The 15,152-nt window shown below is 36.2% G+C and overlaps 1 protein-coding gene across 4 annotated transcripts in view; it reads left to right on the plus strand.

Annotated features, from left to right (window-relative positions):
- FGF14 (fibroblast growth factor 14) overlaps positions 1 to 15,152 on the plus strand; it is a 410,996-nt gene that overhangs the window by 95,232 nt on the left and 300,612 nt on the right. Inside the window, exon 1 of one of the 4 annotated variants that reach the window (XM_035318622.1) lies at positions 8,382 to 8,406. The exons of the other annotated variants lie outside the window; for them this stretch is intronic. Coding sequence (XP_035174513.1) covers positions 8,397 to 8,406 — 10 coding nt within the window. The 5' untranslated portion in view covers positions 8,382 to 8,396. Of the gene's footprint in view, positions 1 to 8,381; positions 8,407 to 15,152 lie in introns of those variants that run through there. 4 annotated transcript variants of the gene reach the window in all.

Consider the following 15,152-nt stretch of genomic DNA (forward strand, 5'->3'; position numbering starts at 1 on the left):
TTTTTTTTTTTTTTTTTTTTTTTTTTTTTTTTTTTTCTCTCACAAGAGGAAACTTCTGTGTAGGAAAAAAGAACAATAATTTTAGATTTACATACCACTGTAATGTTAGATACATATCAATGAACAGGTAACAAAGCACTATATTACACACTTTGAAGGTGAGTAAATGAATACTTTCTCTATCTGATGAACAGCTTAATGCTAGAAATAACTTAGGAGGCTCTTTTATGTCAGCCTGCTGTAGAGAGAGTGTGGCAGTGTTTTAAGTAGTGCAGTATGTTCTGTGAGTTTGGTGCAGTGCAGCAAGCTTGTATAATATTAGCATCATCTTGATGTTACATTTGGATCTTAACTTTGAGAAATGGAAAGCATCCAGTGTTTTGCCTTTACTTTCTGTCCCTCTTCCCCTTGTCTTCTCCATTATTTTTAAAAATCAAATTATAGCTTGACAAATGAGTTCCAGTACAATGTTGCTAACAGCAAGCCCACCGTTTGCTGGAGTTTGATTTTTGTCTAAGACTCTTGAGGAAACTTTCTGCTTACTCTCTGGCAAGCTTAACTCTAAGTTTTTTTTTTTGTTGTTTGTTTTTTCTTTCTTTCTTTCTCTCATGTAGGCAGGAAATAAATGATAGAAGTGCTGTTGTATTTTTCTTGGTTTGTCTTTGGTCTTAAAATTTAGTTTTAACGTCAGGCCCATTCATTGTTAAGTGTTAAGAAAAGCTTCAGAGCTGGTGTTGTTGCAAGACTAATATTTTATATTTCTCTTTCTCTGAAATCATAGAATCATAGAAATAAACATGAAATCATCATAAAAATATACACAGAAATCATCAGAAACATGCATGCAACACATCTTCCTTTTGCTACTGGGTTTGCTATTTTCTCACTCATATTTGTTTCCATGTACTAGGACTTCACAACCAGTTCTTTGGGTTCCAGAACTGAAAGGCACGAGTCATGAGCTGTTGTCTTTAAGACTCTTCCTGCAGTGAAGGTGTGTTTTTCCAGGCCTTTTTCTGTAGATCTGCTTAGTCTCATAGTAATCTTTTCTGCTTACTCATAAAGGGACAATCTAATTTAGAAGCCTGCTTCCCTGAAAGGTAATTTTTTTTATCTGCCAATTTTAGCCTCATTTTTTGGAATGAAGTCATTTTTTTCACAACTGAGGACTAAAAATGATGAATGATTTCATTTATTTATCCAGGCAAAATAATGCACTTTTTTTGTTGTTGTTGTTTTGTTTTTAAGATGTCAGGTTTATTTCAAAATTAATGCACCCAAAACACAGCCAGCAGTCACCTTTTCTCATTTTGTTCATCTTGTTGTCATGATCATTAATTAAGCTGCATCTTTCAAATGTAAATATCCTTCAACAAACTAAAATTGTTTTATGGAAATAACACTCATGGGTGTTGCTAGGCTGTTCATGCACACTTTGAGTATCCTGCAGCCCACAGGAAGGATAAAAGTAATGCAGTAATTAATAATTTCATAAAAATATTGATTAGCAATCATAACTTTCATATGCTTTCAAAAAGAAAATTTTAGTGATTTTTTTTTTTTTCAATTTATCTTTCCCATAATATTTACCAGTGGTAAAAACATGACAAGAAAAATAATAATGGTCTAGAAAGGTTCTTTCTGGTACTTTAAATATATTGTTGTATGTTACCTTTATATATGTTGCATATTTCAATTATCCTATCTGCCTCCGCTCTCGTTTTTCTTCCATCTTCTCAGTTTTCTGGGAGGATTTCAAACCCTAATCTTCTTTCAGCTTCCTGAACCTAACTAGTATCAGTATAAGAAGCAGTTTCTCATTCAGTTCTATGCTATACACTTTCTGCTAAGAAAAAAAATCTTAAGTGAGATTTATAATTTATCTTTCTAACAGAAAATGAGTATTGGTGCTGGATGCTGAACCAAAATCTGATGCAAAGACATCTGGGCTAAGGCACAGAAGAAATTTAAAGCTAACTACTTTCTTCAGAACTTGTTCTACTCTCTAACACTCATAAATGCACAACTTCTCTTCTGTGTCCTATTATATTTGCCGTCACCCTTGTTCCTGAATCTTTAGTTTTCTCTTTCAATAAATGTCAGAAAACTGGAACTAGAAGCCAGTTACATTCATGCTGTGTTCATTGTAAAAGGAAGGTCTGAGTGCCCTATGCAGGGAGTGTAGGTTAGTGTTTCATGAAGGGCATGGCATACAATGGTAAGTGGTGAAAAAATTCATTGAAATTTTGTTCAAACCTCTACTCCCTATTTTTGATAGTTTCTTATTCTTGAAGTTTTACTTTGAACATTTTTTCTTATATATATATATATATACACACACTATAAATATATTTAAGAAAGGAGACATTATTCTCCTAATATTTTTAACACTGAGTGTAAAGAATGATGAATTTAAGGACAGCCACTGCCCAGATGGTCTCTCAGTTCTGTTAACAAAGACATTTTTTTTTTTTTTTCTCAACACTGCATGTTCTCCATAGGATGAAAGCTGCAATCTTTCTTTAGCTAGGATGATGCAAAATCCAAGTGAACCTAAGTATTTTATAGCTCTCAAATACAATAACAGCTCAAAGGATAGATTAGGGTGGAGCCTGGAATTTCTAATTTGGTTTTAAAAATGCCAGAACCTCAAGTTCACCAAGACTTCATCTCAGAGATAGTTACCACAAAAATGCAGAACAAATATATTCTGAAAAAAAGGGGATTCAGGAATGAAATAACATCTGTTCCATATTCAGAAAACTTTGAAATATTAACAGCAAGAGATACAAAGCCATGGAAATAGCTGATGACCATTATCTTGGCTTAGACCATTATCTTGGCTTATTCCTCAGAACGCCTCTTTTGAGGGTATTTTGCTTGTTTAATGAGGAAGATCTAGCTGATGTAGTTACAAATCCAAAAAGTGTGATCTGAGTGCAAGTTATGTCATGCTGTGGTTCAGAAATATGAAATGTAGAGGTTATATTAAAAAGCTATAAAAATTCCATCAGATCTCTTGATAATTAATTGTAATTTCAAGAGGCTGAATTATTTTCTTTATCAAGTTCTGAACGTCTTAGTACTATCATTAATTTCTCCTTTTCTCCTAAAGCTCTCTTAAGAAATTTTAAAGTCCTTTGAAGGGAAAGTATTTTATCGATGTTACATACATGAATTAACTCTAGGAAGGCTTACGGACTACCTGTTATGTTCCTTTAACCTTTGGGAGCTTTTAAGGTTTAAATGTCTTTTCACTTGCTGCCCTTTTTTTGTGGCTCTCTCTTTTTTTTGTGGTACACAGAAAACACTCAACAAGCCATGACAGCTAGATCATGGCAGAGTGAAATGGTTTTATTTATTGTTAAGAATAAAATCTTTGATATGATCTATTCCATCAAGACATAATAGAAAAGCTAGATGTCTGCATGACCTTATTATCATTACTCTTCTCCATGTCCTCCTCATCAAACTTTTAGTAGCATTTTTTTTGAAAATAAGGTCTCTGAAAAACAGTTTGTCTTTGCTTTTTTCCAATGTTAAGAAAAATATGCTTAGAGGTTTGGGGACTTTGGTTGACCATTCCTCCCACAGTTTATTACATTTATTCTTCTATTTCTTTGTGAGAAGAAAAAAACTCTAATTATACAGGACACAGATTTTCTTGTTTATTTGTCCTATGAGTGTTTGGAAGGCACAATCTATCAAACTTTTGCAAAACAACCCAGAGCAATGTAAGTGTTGATTAAACCTCTTTTCCAGGGTAAAATGAAGCCTGAAAATAATGTTTTTGAAAAAATCAGCTACCAAGCTTTAAGGCAAACTAAGTTACCAGGCTTTTAAGGCAGATTTAAGTCTGCCTTCCTGTGTTTCACAAGGCTGAATTATATACCTGAAATAATAATCACAGATGTGGCTTTACACATGAAAATTCCACTTATCATATTGCTAGGGTGATGGACAGCAAAGAACTGAACTCCTAGAGAGGGTCATTAGTGACTGTGTGAACAATAAATCTTTGCCACATTATCCATGTTTTATTGTGTTTTATTGAAAAGGTGCAGTCAGTTCTTTGCTCTGAAATGTGATTGGGCTGTGAACAACAGGATGAGACTACTCCTTACAGCAAAATATGAATGCTTCTTCCTTCACCAGTGCTCAGGAAATTTTCATCCCATCTCAGCTGGCCATGCACAGGAATATAAGGCAATGATTTACACACTTTTTTTTTTATTATTATTATTATTTTTTTTTTTTTTTCCTGAGTCACTAAGGCGATGCTAGTTAAAAACTTGCAAAAGTGGTAAGAGAAATGAGCCCCCTGAAGAGTGGACTGAATGTGAGTTTTGAAGAGAATGCAGGTGAAAGACAGCTTCTAAACAATTCTCTCACTTCCAAAACTGGGACTACAGTTTGGAGGCTGAATAACCTAACAAAAAAGAGATTGTAAACTGTGACTTTTTTTTTTTTTTTTTTTTCATTGGCTGAATCTTTTTTCTCTCTCCAAATCACCCTGCTATTTGAGGTTGAGCTAAGAGCAAACAAACAAAAAAATTAACACCAAACCAAAGTAAACCAAAACCAACTAACCAACTACTCCCCATTCCCTACCCCCCATCATCTTATTATGTTTTTAAAATTTAATGGTAAATGACTTAAATTTGAAACGTTATATACATTAAAAAGTTCCAGAGTGACTATAGGCAGTTTATGTAGCTCAATACCACCCCTGTAGGGTACAGAATCTCAGGTTTATTATCCATAAGGGATGGAAGAAAAAACATCTGCAATGATTTGCCTACATTTTGATATTATAAATATATTTTAAGTCCATCTATTCATATTTGTATTCAGGGCTACCATGGTGGTAACATCCCATTGGTGAGTCAAAGTACAGACAGAGAGGCTTTACGTTCTCAAAGATGAGTAGGAGAGCAGTTTTCATGCATCTGCATAGATAGCAGTAATTGTCATAAGGCTTACTGGAGCTTCTGCAGAAGAAAATTCTCAATCATTTAGAAATGACTGTCAGATGTAGGACAGCATGCAAATCAAGCAGATCACAAACACAAATGTGGCATAGCTCAAGAACAGAATCTTGATTTTTTTGCAGTGCTACAATTGTGGAATAAAAAAAAATAAAGTAAGTGATAAGGGGAATTATGGAGAAAATATGTTGGTTTACTACATATTATGCATAATCATTCACACAGATCACTTAATTGTGGTGGAAAATTAAGTGTTGCAGTTTTCCACACAGTGGGATAGAAACGTTATGCATAGTCATTCGTGTACCAGTTCTCAAAATTAATGACTTCTCTGAAAGGATATATTTTTCTCTATGGCCATTGCTGTCTCAAACCAGGGAAATAACAAAATGTTTCCAAATTAATTATTTGTTATCATATAACCTCAGTGAAAATAATCCATTGTTTCTGTGGTTATTATTTAAGACCTGGAAAGACAATGTATTAGGAATATTTAAAGATATAAGACTACATCCTGTATCAACTGATGCATACAAATCAAATGATTTCAGGTTTGACAGGATATATTAATCTGCAGTTAAATAGTATTACTGGTTGTAGCCCCTAAATGTTATCTTGCCTAAAGATAAATTAAATTTAGGATGAGTACCTGTTTCCTTGTTTTTACTTGTGCTTCAGTGTTCAACAAAGCACACAAAACCACATAGTGAGAATTTTTACTTCCTTCTTTTTATCAGTCCCACAAGGGTCAGAATTGCTAACATGCCACAAATTTTTCCCTCACCTCTGACATTGTATCTACAACCTGGAGCTGAAAGTATATGCAAATATTTTCTTTGTGAATGAAGAAAGATATATTCAAATGTATTAAAACTGATAAAATACGTTAAATTTATATTGGACTTATACATTTGGAGGCAGTGCAAGTGTACATTTCAGGAAAAGTACATGTTATATGGTATTTCTTGAAAAGATCCTTTTTCATCTCATTGTCTTTTTTTTCCATCCAAGAAATATTGTTCCTCCAGTTTTACCCTATTATCAAAATAAGAATTAACAGTAAATTGTTATGCTAGGTAAAATATAATAATCAATGGGTAAATCTCCCTCAGTCTTGACTAGCTGCAAGAAACATCTACTAGTAATAACAAAAATGAATATATAAAAGCAAAATACATTAAGTATTTTCTTGCTTCCGTAGTAATAAAACCAGACTGTGAACTAATGGAACCCATCAGATATACAGCATGTTACTGATGGCAAAAAGTAAATAAAAATATCTTTTTAAATGATAAATTCTCATTTGCTTCATAACATTTTAAAACCAAACAATGTGAAAGCTGGCTGAGCAAATATAAACCTGTTTTGAAGTAGTGTTTCTTTGAGAGAACATCATGTTGAAATGCATCTCTTTTCGTAAGTGGCTTTATTTGACTTCTACTAATTTGTTAACAGATTATTTATTTCTTTATGCATTTTTCTTCTTAAGAGGCTTGGTGCTAATTTGCTTCTTTCAGCAGTACTATTTAATTAGGCAATCACCTTTGTGTCTACATGCTTGTAGAAAAAAAAAGGTGACAGCATTACACAAAGGGTTCATTCAAAAGAATGCAAAATATAAACTTGATCTAACAAAACAAAATGGGGTTAAAATACAGCTAAGACTGATTAATAGATCGATTCTTCATGCTAGCATATCTCCATTGCTGGGGCCTAATCCATATGTTTTCCTACATAGAGTCTAACAGAAGTTTTTCAAGTGCAATATTATTTAAACAGGTAATACTTTTAAGACTTTTAAGACTCCTTGAAAGCCTCACATTTAAGTTTGACTGGATTTTTCTTCTTTTACTCAAGCTGAGTAATATCTTTTATCCTTTAAAATTCTTACTATAATCCCTGAAATCACTTGAAGGATGAAGTAATGCTTATTCTCCCAAGAATGCAATAATTCTCAATAGCTTTTAATATCAGGAAAAACAGGTGAATCAGTCTACAAATACACAGGCACATAATGTCATTTGGAAAGCATGACACAAAATCAGCAATTTCCTTCAGAAGAGATGAGCCTTGAAACATATCCACAGCGTACTTCAACAATTCAGGGCTTTCTGAGGCAACAGTTAATATCAACTATTCAATAAAAATTAACTATTGCCCCAGAAAGCCCTGAATTGTTGAAGTGTGCTGTGGATATACATTTTATATTTGGAGTCAATTTGAAAGTTATGAGCCTTTTCTGAAACAAAAATAAAAATCCTTGGTAGCACATTTTTTTTTTTCCTATATTGAGAACTCTCCAGAAACTTCAATGAGAGCAATGATATTCAAAACTACAATCTGTAGTAGGTCATTTTTAATTACATAAGATAGAAGGGTTCAAAGTTAGCGAACATTTCTGAACCCTTAGTTCAGAAGTAATGGAAGTCATAACCGCATATTGCTTAAACGCTTGAAGATTTGTAAACAATAAAAGATACCAAAAAACAATTTTTCATATTCTTTGTTTAAAAATATGAAGTCAATTTCAAACATAAAAAATAATACTTTGTAGTGAAAACAGTACTTTTACATTATTTTTTTTCAAAAAAACCTTATTTTTCCCTCTGTTTTTCATGTGGTGTTTTAAAGTTTTTCATCACAATCACAAAGTTTTTATTTTTACTATATGTATATGTTTTAATTAAAATTGTAATTGTTATGAGCTTTCATGATTACATTTTTTTTTTTTTTAAAAAAAGCTCTGAAGTATTGAATGACTTTATAAAGTAATGAGTGACAGCCAGTCACACAGTACTATATACTGATGACAGACAGTACTATATACTGATGGCTTGCTATGGCACTGTTGGCCTGAAGAATTATCACTGTTTGTGGCAGTGGAGCAGTAAAAATATTTTTGTGATCTTAATTAACTTTTTTGTTGTTGTTGTTCAGTTAAGGTTAAAAAAACATTTATGATCATTTAAAATAATTTGTTCATACAATTAATCATTTCATTGAAACATTTCTGTTCTTCTGTTTGATACTTCAGTAATCTTTGTCAGCTTTGTAAAGCTTAAATCTCCCTGCAATATGTTTTGGTTGTTGGCCTAATTAATATACTGCTCAACATATTAACATAGTGCTCTACATAATTGAATGATCACTGCAAATTTGATACTGACAAGGACCATTGACCTAATGTGCAGACAATCTCAAAAGCTGGATTCCTAAAATTTTGCAAGGAATTCAGAGTGTGGAGTTAGCACCACATGTACTGCATGGCTGTAGTCAAGTATTAAAAATAATTCTTTTGCATTTTGTGTATATATATAGCATATAGAGCACTTCAGTGTGCCCAGAGCACTTCACGGCATCTTACTCCCTTAAAAACAGGAGGAGGAAAAAAAGTGTGAACTGACCTCAATGAGAGTTGGTATGTAATTAAAAATAAATAAATTAATTAAAATGATATTTTGAAGTGAAGTATCTCCTTCTCTGGCAAAGTTTAGTCTTATAGCACTCAATTTACTGTAAAGGTGAAAAGGCAGGTAACACTGAGTTTGTGTATTTGTTACAAACAAAGATTTATATATATTCCTGATGGGGAAAAAAACAAAAACAAAACAAAACAAAAACAAACAACAACAAAAACAAACAACAAAAAGTTGTTGTAGTTACTGGGTGGCAAATTAACTAAGAAGTATTTGTAAATGTTGATTGCTAGTATAAATCAGAGGGCAGAGCCAATGGCATCTTTAAAGACAAAGACAAGTGTATCTCTTGGCGCTACTTAACTCCTCTCTACAATTTGTAATCAGAAATACAAGTCCTCATTCCCTTGGATTAATCTCAAGAGCATGTTTGTTGCTAAAATTTAGAAATGAGGGATATGATATGAGGAAAATAGTTCTGTGGAGAAGAACCTGGTAGTCCTGGTGGACAGCAGGTTAACCATGAGCTAGCATTGTGCCTTTGTGGCCAAGAAGGCCAATGGTGTCCTGGGGTGCATTAGGAAGAGTGTGGCCAGCAGCTTGAGGAAGGTGATCCCGCCACTCTACTAAGCCCTTTTGAGGCCACACCTGGAGTACTATGTCGAGTTCTGGGCTCCCCAGTACAAGAGGGACATGGAGCTACTGGAGCAAGTCCAATGGAGGGCTACTAAGATGATTAGGGAACTGGAGTATCTCTCATACAAGGAGAGGCTGAGAGAGCTGGGCCTGTTTAGCTTGGAGAAGCGAAGATTGAGAGAGGATCTTATCCATGTGTATAAATATCTGAAGGGAGGTTGTATGGGATCTTTTAAGTGGTGCCCAGTGACAGGATAAGACGCAATGGGCACAAACTGAAACACAGGAAGTTCCAGCTGAATATGAGGAAACATTTACTGTAAGGGTGATGGAGCACTAGAACAGATTGCCCAGAGAGGTTGTGGGGTCTCCTTCTCTGGAGATATTCAAAACCCACCTGGATGCAACATGCACTAGGTGACCCTACTTGGCAGGGGGTTTGGACCAGGTGATCTCCACATCTCCCTTCTAACCCCAGCCATTCCGTGATTCTGTGATTCTGTGTAACTCTAAAATACATGCAAGAATGTCATTTTGGATTTTCTCTATGACTACTCCCTGTGGCGACCTATTTTAGGAACAAATAGGCTGTGTGCCTTGTTAAAAAGGGAAGTAGCTGTTTGATATACTTAGGCTTTATTTTCTGGAACTTGAAACCTTATCATAGTTTTGCAGAAGTTTCTTCCTCTGACTTCCCAGTTTCACTGCAAGCCAGACATGCCATCCACATGTAGACCAAGCTGGCCCTTACCCAGGCAATACAGCATGGTCCACCCTGGGCCAGAAATTTTTAGTTTGTATCTAAGAGCATAAATTATACCAGCAGGACTCTCTCAGGTTTCATAAGAAATGTCTGATACTATATAACAGGTAGAATCAAGTCCTGTTTGTTGAAAGGTTTTTTTGGCATCTGAAGCTGAAAGATTCTTTTTAACACTTGAGAGTGAACAAGTGAGCACTTCAGAGCTCAGACATAGGGTTGCTAGAGTCATCTTTCATTTCTGCCCCTTGTGTACAGCATCACAATGTGGAATAGAGAGGGATGTTTTGGAAGAAGCGTCAGATGGTTCCTTTTTACTTATTTATTCATTTCTGTATTTTGCAAAACTGCTCTTCATTTCATTTGTGCAAAGCAGATAAAATTAATTACTGCACTACAGATAATAGTGCATAAAGGTCATCCTTTGAATTGTATTTTGTTTTGTTAACTTTTTCATGCTTTGAAGATAATGGTGTGATGTTGTTTGTACACTGTGGAGTGCACGTCTTTCCCCTGGGAAGCATATTGAGAAAACAAATAATTGTAACAGGATTGTGCAGCATAGCTGTTCTGCAGTGTTTGTCCCTGCTTTAAATGTCTCTGCTGCTTAAAAGAGTGCCTGATGACAGTGCAGAGGTTCCTCAGTCTGTAAATGCAAAGGCATCGATCTGAAGACACTGATAGTGATGTATCTGTGAGAAAAAGGATGTGTTGGGTTGGAGGTCATTAAATTATTCCAAATGGTTTGCTGCTGTTATGCCTTTCTACAACATCCTTCTTGTGCACCCCTCTTCCCATGCACCTTGTGAAGGATGTCAGTTCAAAATGGGTTTGTGCTTGTAGAAAAATGTTTTATATATCAGCCGCCTCTCCCCATACAGAGTGCAAGGGTGTAAATGAGGTTACTTGGGAGAAAAGTGTTAGATCTCATCAGTATACATGCAGTTTTTTTTTTTTTTTTTTTTTTTTTTTCTTTTTCTTTTTCTTTTTCCTTTGGACAAGTGCTTTGGGTTTACAAATGGTCACAGAGCATATGGTTCAGCTTCTCTTCCTTCAACTGTGCAACAAACGTGTTGCCCCATCAATGAAGATGCAGATATCAATCAGAGTGTGTTCACGGCCAACTTTGAAAGAGATTTTCTATTTTTTAATCTCTGCAATTGTCATGTGATGGAATTGTCTGGGCTCTACCATCGCATTCGGTCACATGGTGGGCCTATGTGGGTCCTGTTCTGGAGGCAGCTCACCGTGCCAAAACATCAGGAGCCGGGGAGGTGTGCACAAGTGCCTGTGCACATGCCTGGTGGTTGTGTGTCTATGTAGCTTCTCTCTGCTGCCTGCAAAGCAACTGGGAAAGGGTGAATTGCCAGGACTGTGGTGCTGAAGGGAGGAGGAGGCAATGAAAAAGGAGCAAAGTGAGGAACTCAAGGGATAACTACTGAATTAATGTGGCTTGTAAACAGGCTTCTTATAAAGAAGAAAAACAAATACTATCTACTGCCTTAAGTACAGCTTTTGTTGGTGACGGGATACATTCTCTCTTGGAATATATAAGCTATACAGAAGTCAGAGATATATTATTTTGCATTATGAACAGGCCTTGCATAGGTCAGAGATGTTAAATTTGGAACTGTTTAGAACACATATGGGTCATCTACACCCGGGAAAGTGTGCAGTATATCAGAAGTGCCTATAATAAGTGACAAAATAGTTTGAACTTCCTCTGATTGATAATTACCATGTGATCCCTGGCTATTGATAGAAGTGTTTCAAAGAAGATATAGTGCTGAGTCTTGAGGACATTGTTAGTGCTGATGAGATCGCTCATAATTAGTAAGTGGTTCATCATGCTGTTGAAAGCCAGTAGAGAGAAATGTTTTGGGAAAGCCAATAACACAGAAAAAGCCTCAAAGCAATGGTGTCACTGTCTGGCATTTCTCATGCCATTAGATAGATTCTCACAGTTCCTCACTGGAAATTATTCATGACAAGCAATATTTATGTCATTAAATGTTTCTGTCCTTTGATAGGACCCAGTCCTGAAGAGCTTATGCAAAGTTTTTGTGGAATCAGTGGGATATTTGGAAGCTCAGAAAGACTTGTGTTCCTACTGTTTCCACTGAAAGGATGATAAATATAGGAAGATAAATTGCAATAGGAAAAACAATTCAAATAAAACAGTGAACTACTTTGTTTTTCATCATAAATTTACCAGTTCTTTACAGAAGAATCAGAATGCCTTGACAATTGTTGCTCTGCTGACAAATTAAGCTGTAAGGGAAAAGCATGTGTGCTGTGAGTGCCCCTATACTTTTTGGAAGTATCTGGCTCTCTTCATGCTGGTTACTAAAACTAAAGGCAATAAAAGATCCACTATATAATTCTGAGATCCTGTCAAGGACTTTTAAGAGGATCAGTAAACTAGCCTTGGATATCCAAGGCAACTATTCCAACAGTTGTACAGCACAGATGTACAGTGCAAATTGACTTTACTCTGGCTAGCTACTCTATGACTGGATGATCTTTAGGATACTTTCTTCTTCATCTGACCCCCATTTCTTAAAGGAAATTTTTCTAATCAAGGGTGATGCTAAAAACAGATTGTATGTCAGTTCAGAACTTAAAAAACAATCAGTGATCTGTGAACTGTTCTGTCCAGTGCTGAAACATAGGCTACATACCAAACCAAGAGATTACTAATGGGGGTCCAGCTGCTCTACCATTTATTTCAATGGCAGCTGGGCACAAACCTTAGAGGATGGGGGCCTTGTTGCAGAGGCAGATCAAAGGGTAAAACCCACCACAGGTTCCAAATGTCTTTTCTCAGCAGTGACTTTCAGTGTTGCTGTGCATCCTTTGAAAGTGCACTGGAGTCTGTTAACTCATTTGACTAGAGTATTTGATCTGTTTTTTTCTGATGAAAGCTGACAGTGGACAAAGGTGCACTTCTTTCTGCAGTTCTGTGCAGCAGAGCACATTTGGGCAAAATTTCATTGTTTTATACCCAATAATTCTCAAGTCTAAAGAGAGACAGTAGGAACACAGTAGGTTCAGACCTATTCAACAACACAGGAAGCTGAACTGCTTCCAAAGTGCCTGCTTTGTCTGTTGGCAGTCTCTCTGAGTCAGGATATTATGGGAAGATACCTCTCTCCCTCCTCCACCTCTCATCTCCAGCCCTTTATGTAACAGATTCTGTACTCTTTTGTTTTCTTAACAAAGGCATCGCTTCTCAGAGCCGTTGGGATGTGAAGCGGTGGGTCTGCATTCAAGAATTGCTTCCCCAGGAGGACATGCGGAAGGTGTGAATATTAAAAACAAGATGACTCATATTATTGCTCTGGAGCAGGGGGCTGTGTGGGTCTTTCACAGATGACCTGTGCCTCTTCATCGAGCAGAGAATAAAGTGCCTGTGCAGAATAACACCACAGGACTCAGGTACCTCAGGTAGCCTCACACAGGTGGTCCCTGGAGGGAGGATTGGCAGCAGCATGTACATCCCTGCAGGCCTTGTGTATGGAAGTAATCTCCTTGTGGCAAAGCACAGTATCAAATACAGGACTACCTGCTCTAGAGCAAGCACAGACTCCTGATTTTGTGTGTGTGTGTTTCTTGCTGAATCAGGGAGTAGGCCTTCTCATCACCTTTCTTGAGCCACGCAGTGCAAAAGGATACTGGGGTTAATCAGCTGGGTCAAGGCTGGGAATATATTTTTTGCATCAGCACGAGATGAGCAGTTCTGGTAGTGAGGGGAAATGTGCTGTTAAATCTACCTTATCTCTACCAGTCATGCATATCTTGAAAGGCATCTAGATCTTAGATAACCAATCATTTCCTGCAGCATCCTGGGCAGTATATTTCATACTGCTGCAAGCTCTGCTTTTCTGCCAGAGCTCAAGAAGTGCTGAAATACAGGTGCTGAAGCAGCCAGCACTTTCCTGAGATGACTACAAAAAGAAACAAGCATCTTTATGTTATTTTTGGCCCCTCATAATTGCAGTCTGAACACCTTTCCAGTCTGTCCTGTGATAACTGTACCATGTTGTATCCTCAGGACTGTCTCTTTTCCTTGTTTCTGAAAGTGACAGTCATTCCTGGTCCTCATATATAAGCAGGGAGTATACTTGCACCCAGATATGCTATGATGAGAGCAGAGGACTCAAAAATTCTTAATTTCCTATAGAGTTTATAAGGGTGATGTAGCCTAATCTATCACAACGGCCTTGTCAATACCATAACACCAACTAACTTTAACCCTCATCCATAATTTTAACCTCGGAAGATTTAAATTTCAGTGAAGCCTAGGATGTGGCAGTTTTCTTTCTAAAAGCTTCTGTCTCAGCTAGATGAGGCAATGCTGAGTATTCTAGGTTCTGGGAGGTTTTGTGGCTTCTTAGCTAGATTTGTCAAAAAAGATGATGATTTTTTGCTGATTGTTGGCTTTTAAAATTTATTCTGCTTACTCTTGTGAAATAACTATGGCTGTGCTTTACAGATCAGTTGTTATAAGTGTTTGAGATGTTGCCTAGAAGAATGCTTGAAAGTGGCTTCTGCTTCTGTACGAGAAACATTTTTGAATAGATTCAGGCCACTTCTGATAGTTGAGATTTGCAGAGCTAGCATTTGGAGAAGAGCTCAGTGTTTATCATTGTGAATTTGGAAGCATTACTCAGATTTGGAAGCCAGTTAGAAATTTCATTTTAATTGCCCCTCTTTCACTTAAAACCTTGAGAATCATAAGAAGTTATTTGGTAAGCATTCTAGAAAAGGAACAGAAGAACTGTAAAGAAAAAAATGAAAATTACTTAACAGTAACTGTAATTCAGTAGAAAAACCTGTCCTAACTTCATCCGTACCTGTATTCCAATTTTCTTATGTTATTTTGCAAATAACAATATAATAGAAAACTGAAATTATTTTATGACTAGTACAGGCTCTTGACTTATGAATGGATAATTGATACAGTGAGTTTTTAGAGGTTTCCATTAGTACAGTTTTTCTGTTATACTGCAGGTGGTCATTAAAAGGGATGCCATTTGCCTTCCTGTTTGATACTACTGTTTGCAATTGCAGCAAGTTGCTGGATGCCTGGAGATGCCATACTGTTCTTTCTGCCTCTTTACCCTGTGGGACAGACACTGATTGTCACAATTCCTTCCAAATACTTCCACACCCAGTCCTTCCCTCTTTAACCTTGAAAAGTCAGGATAACACAGAGCAATTCCATTATCCAAAGGTAAATTTAAGAAATGAAGTAGCACTTTCTTTTACTGCAATACCTCATAAGTAGACTTGACTCCTCATAAGCCTTCCTGTGAGCTCAACAACAAAATTTCTGTCAAGATGGATGTG

Source organism: Oxyura jamaicensis, chromosome 1, assembly GCF_011077185.1.
Source record: "Oxyura jamaicensis isolate SHBP4307 breed ruddy duck chromosome 1, BPBGC_Ojam_1.0, whole genome shotgun sequence".
NCBI lineage: Eukaryota > Metazoa > Chordata > Aves > Anseriformes > Anatidae > Oxyura > Oxyura jamaicensis.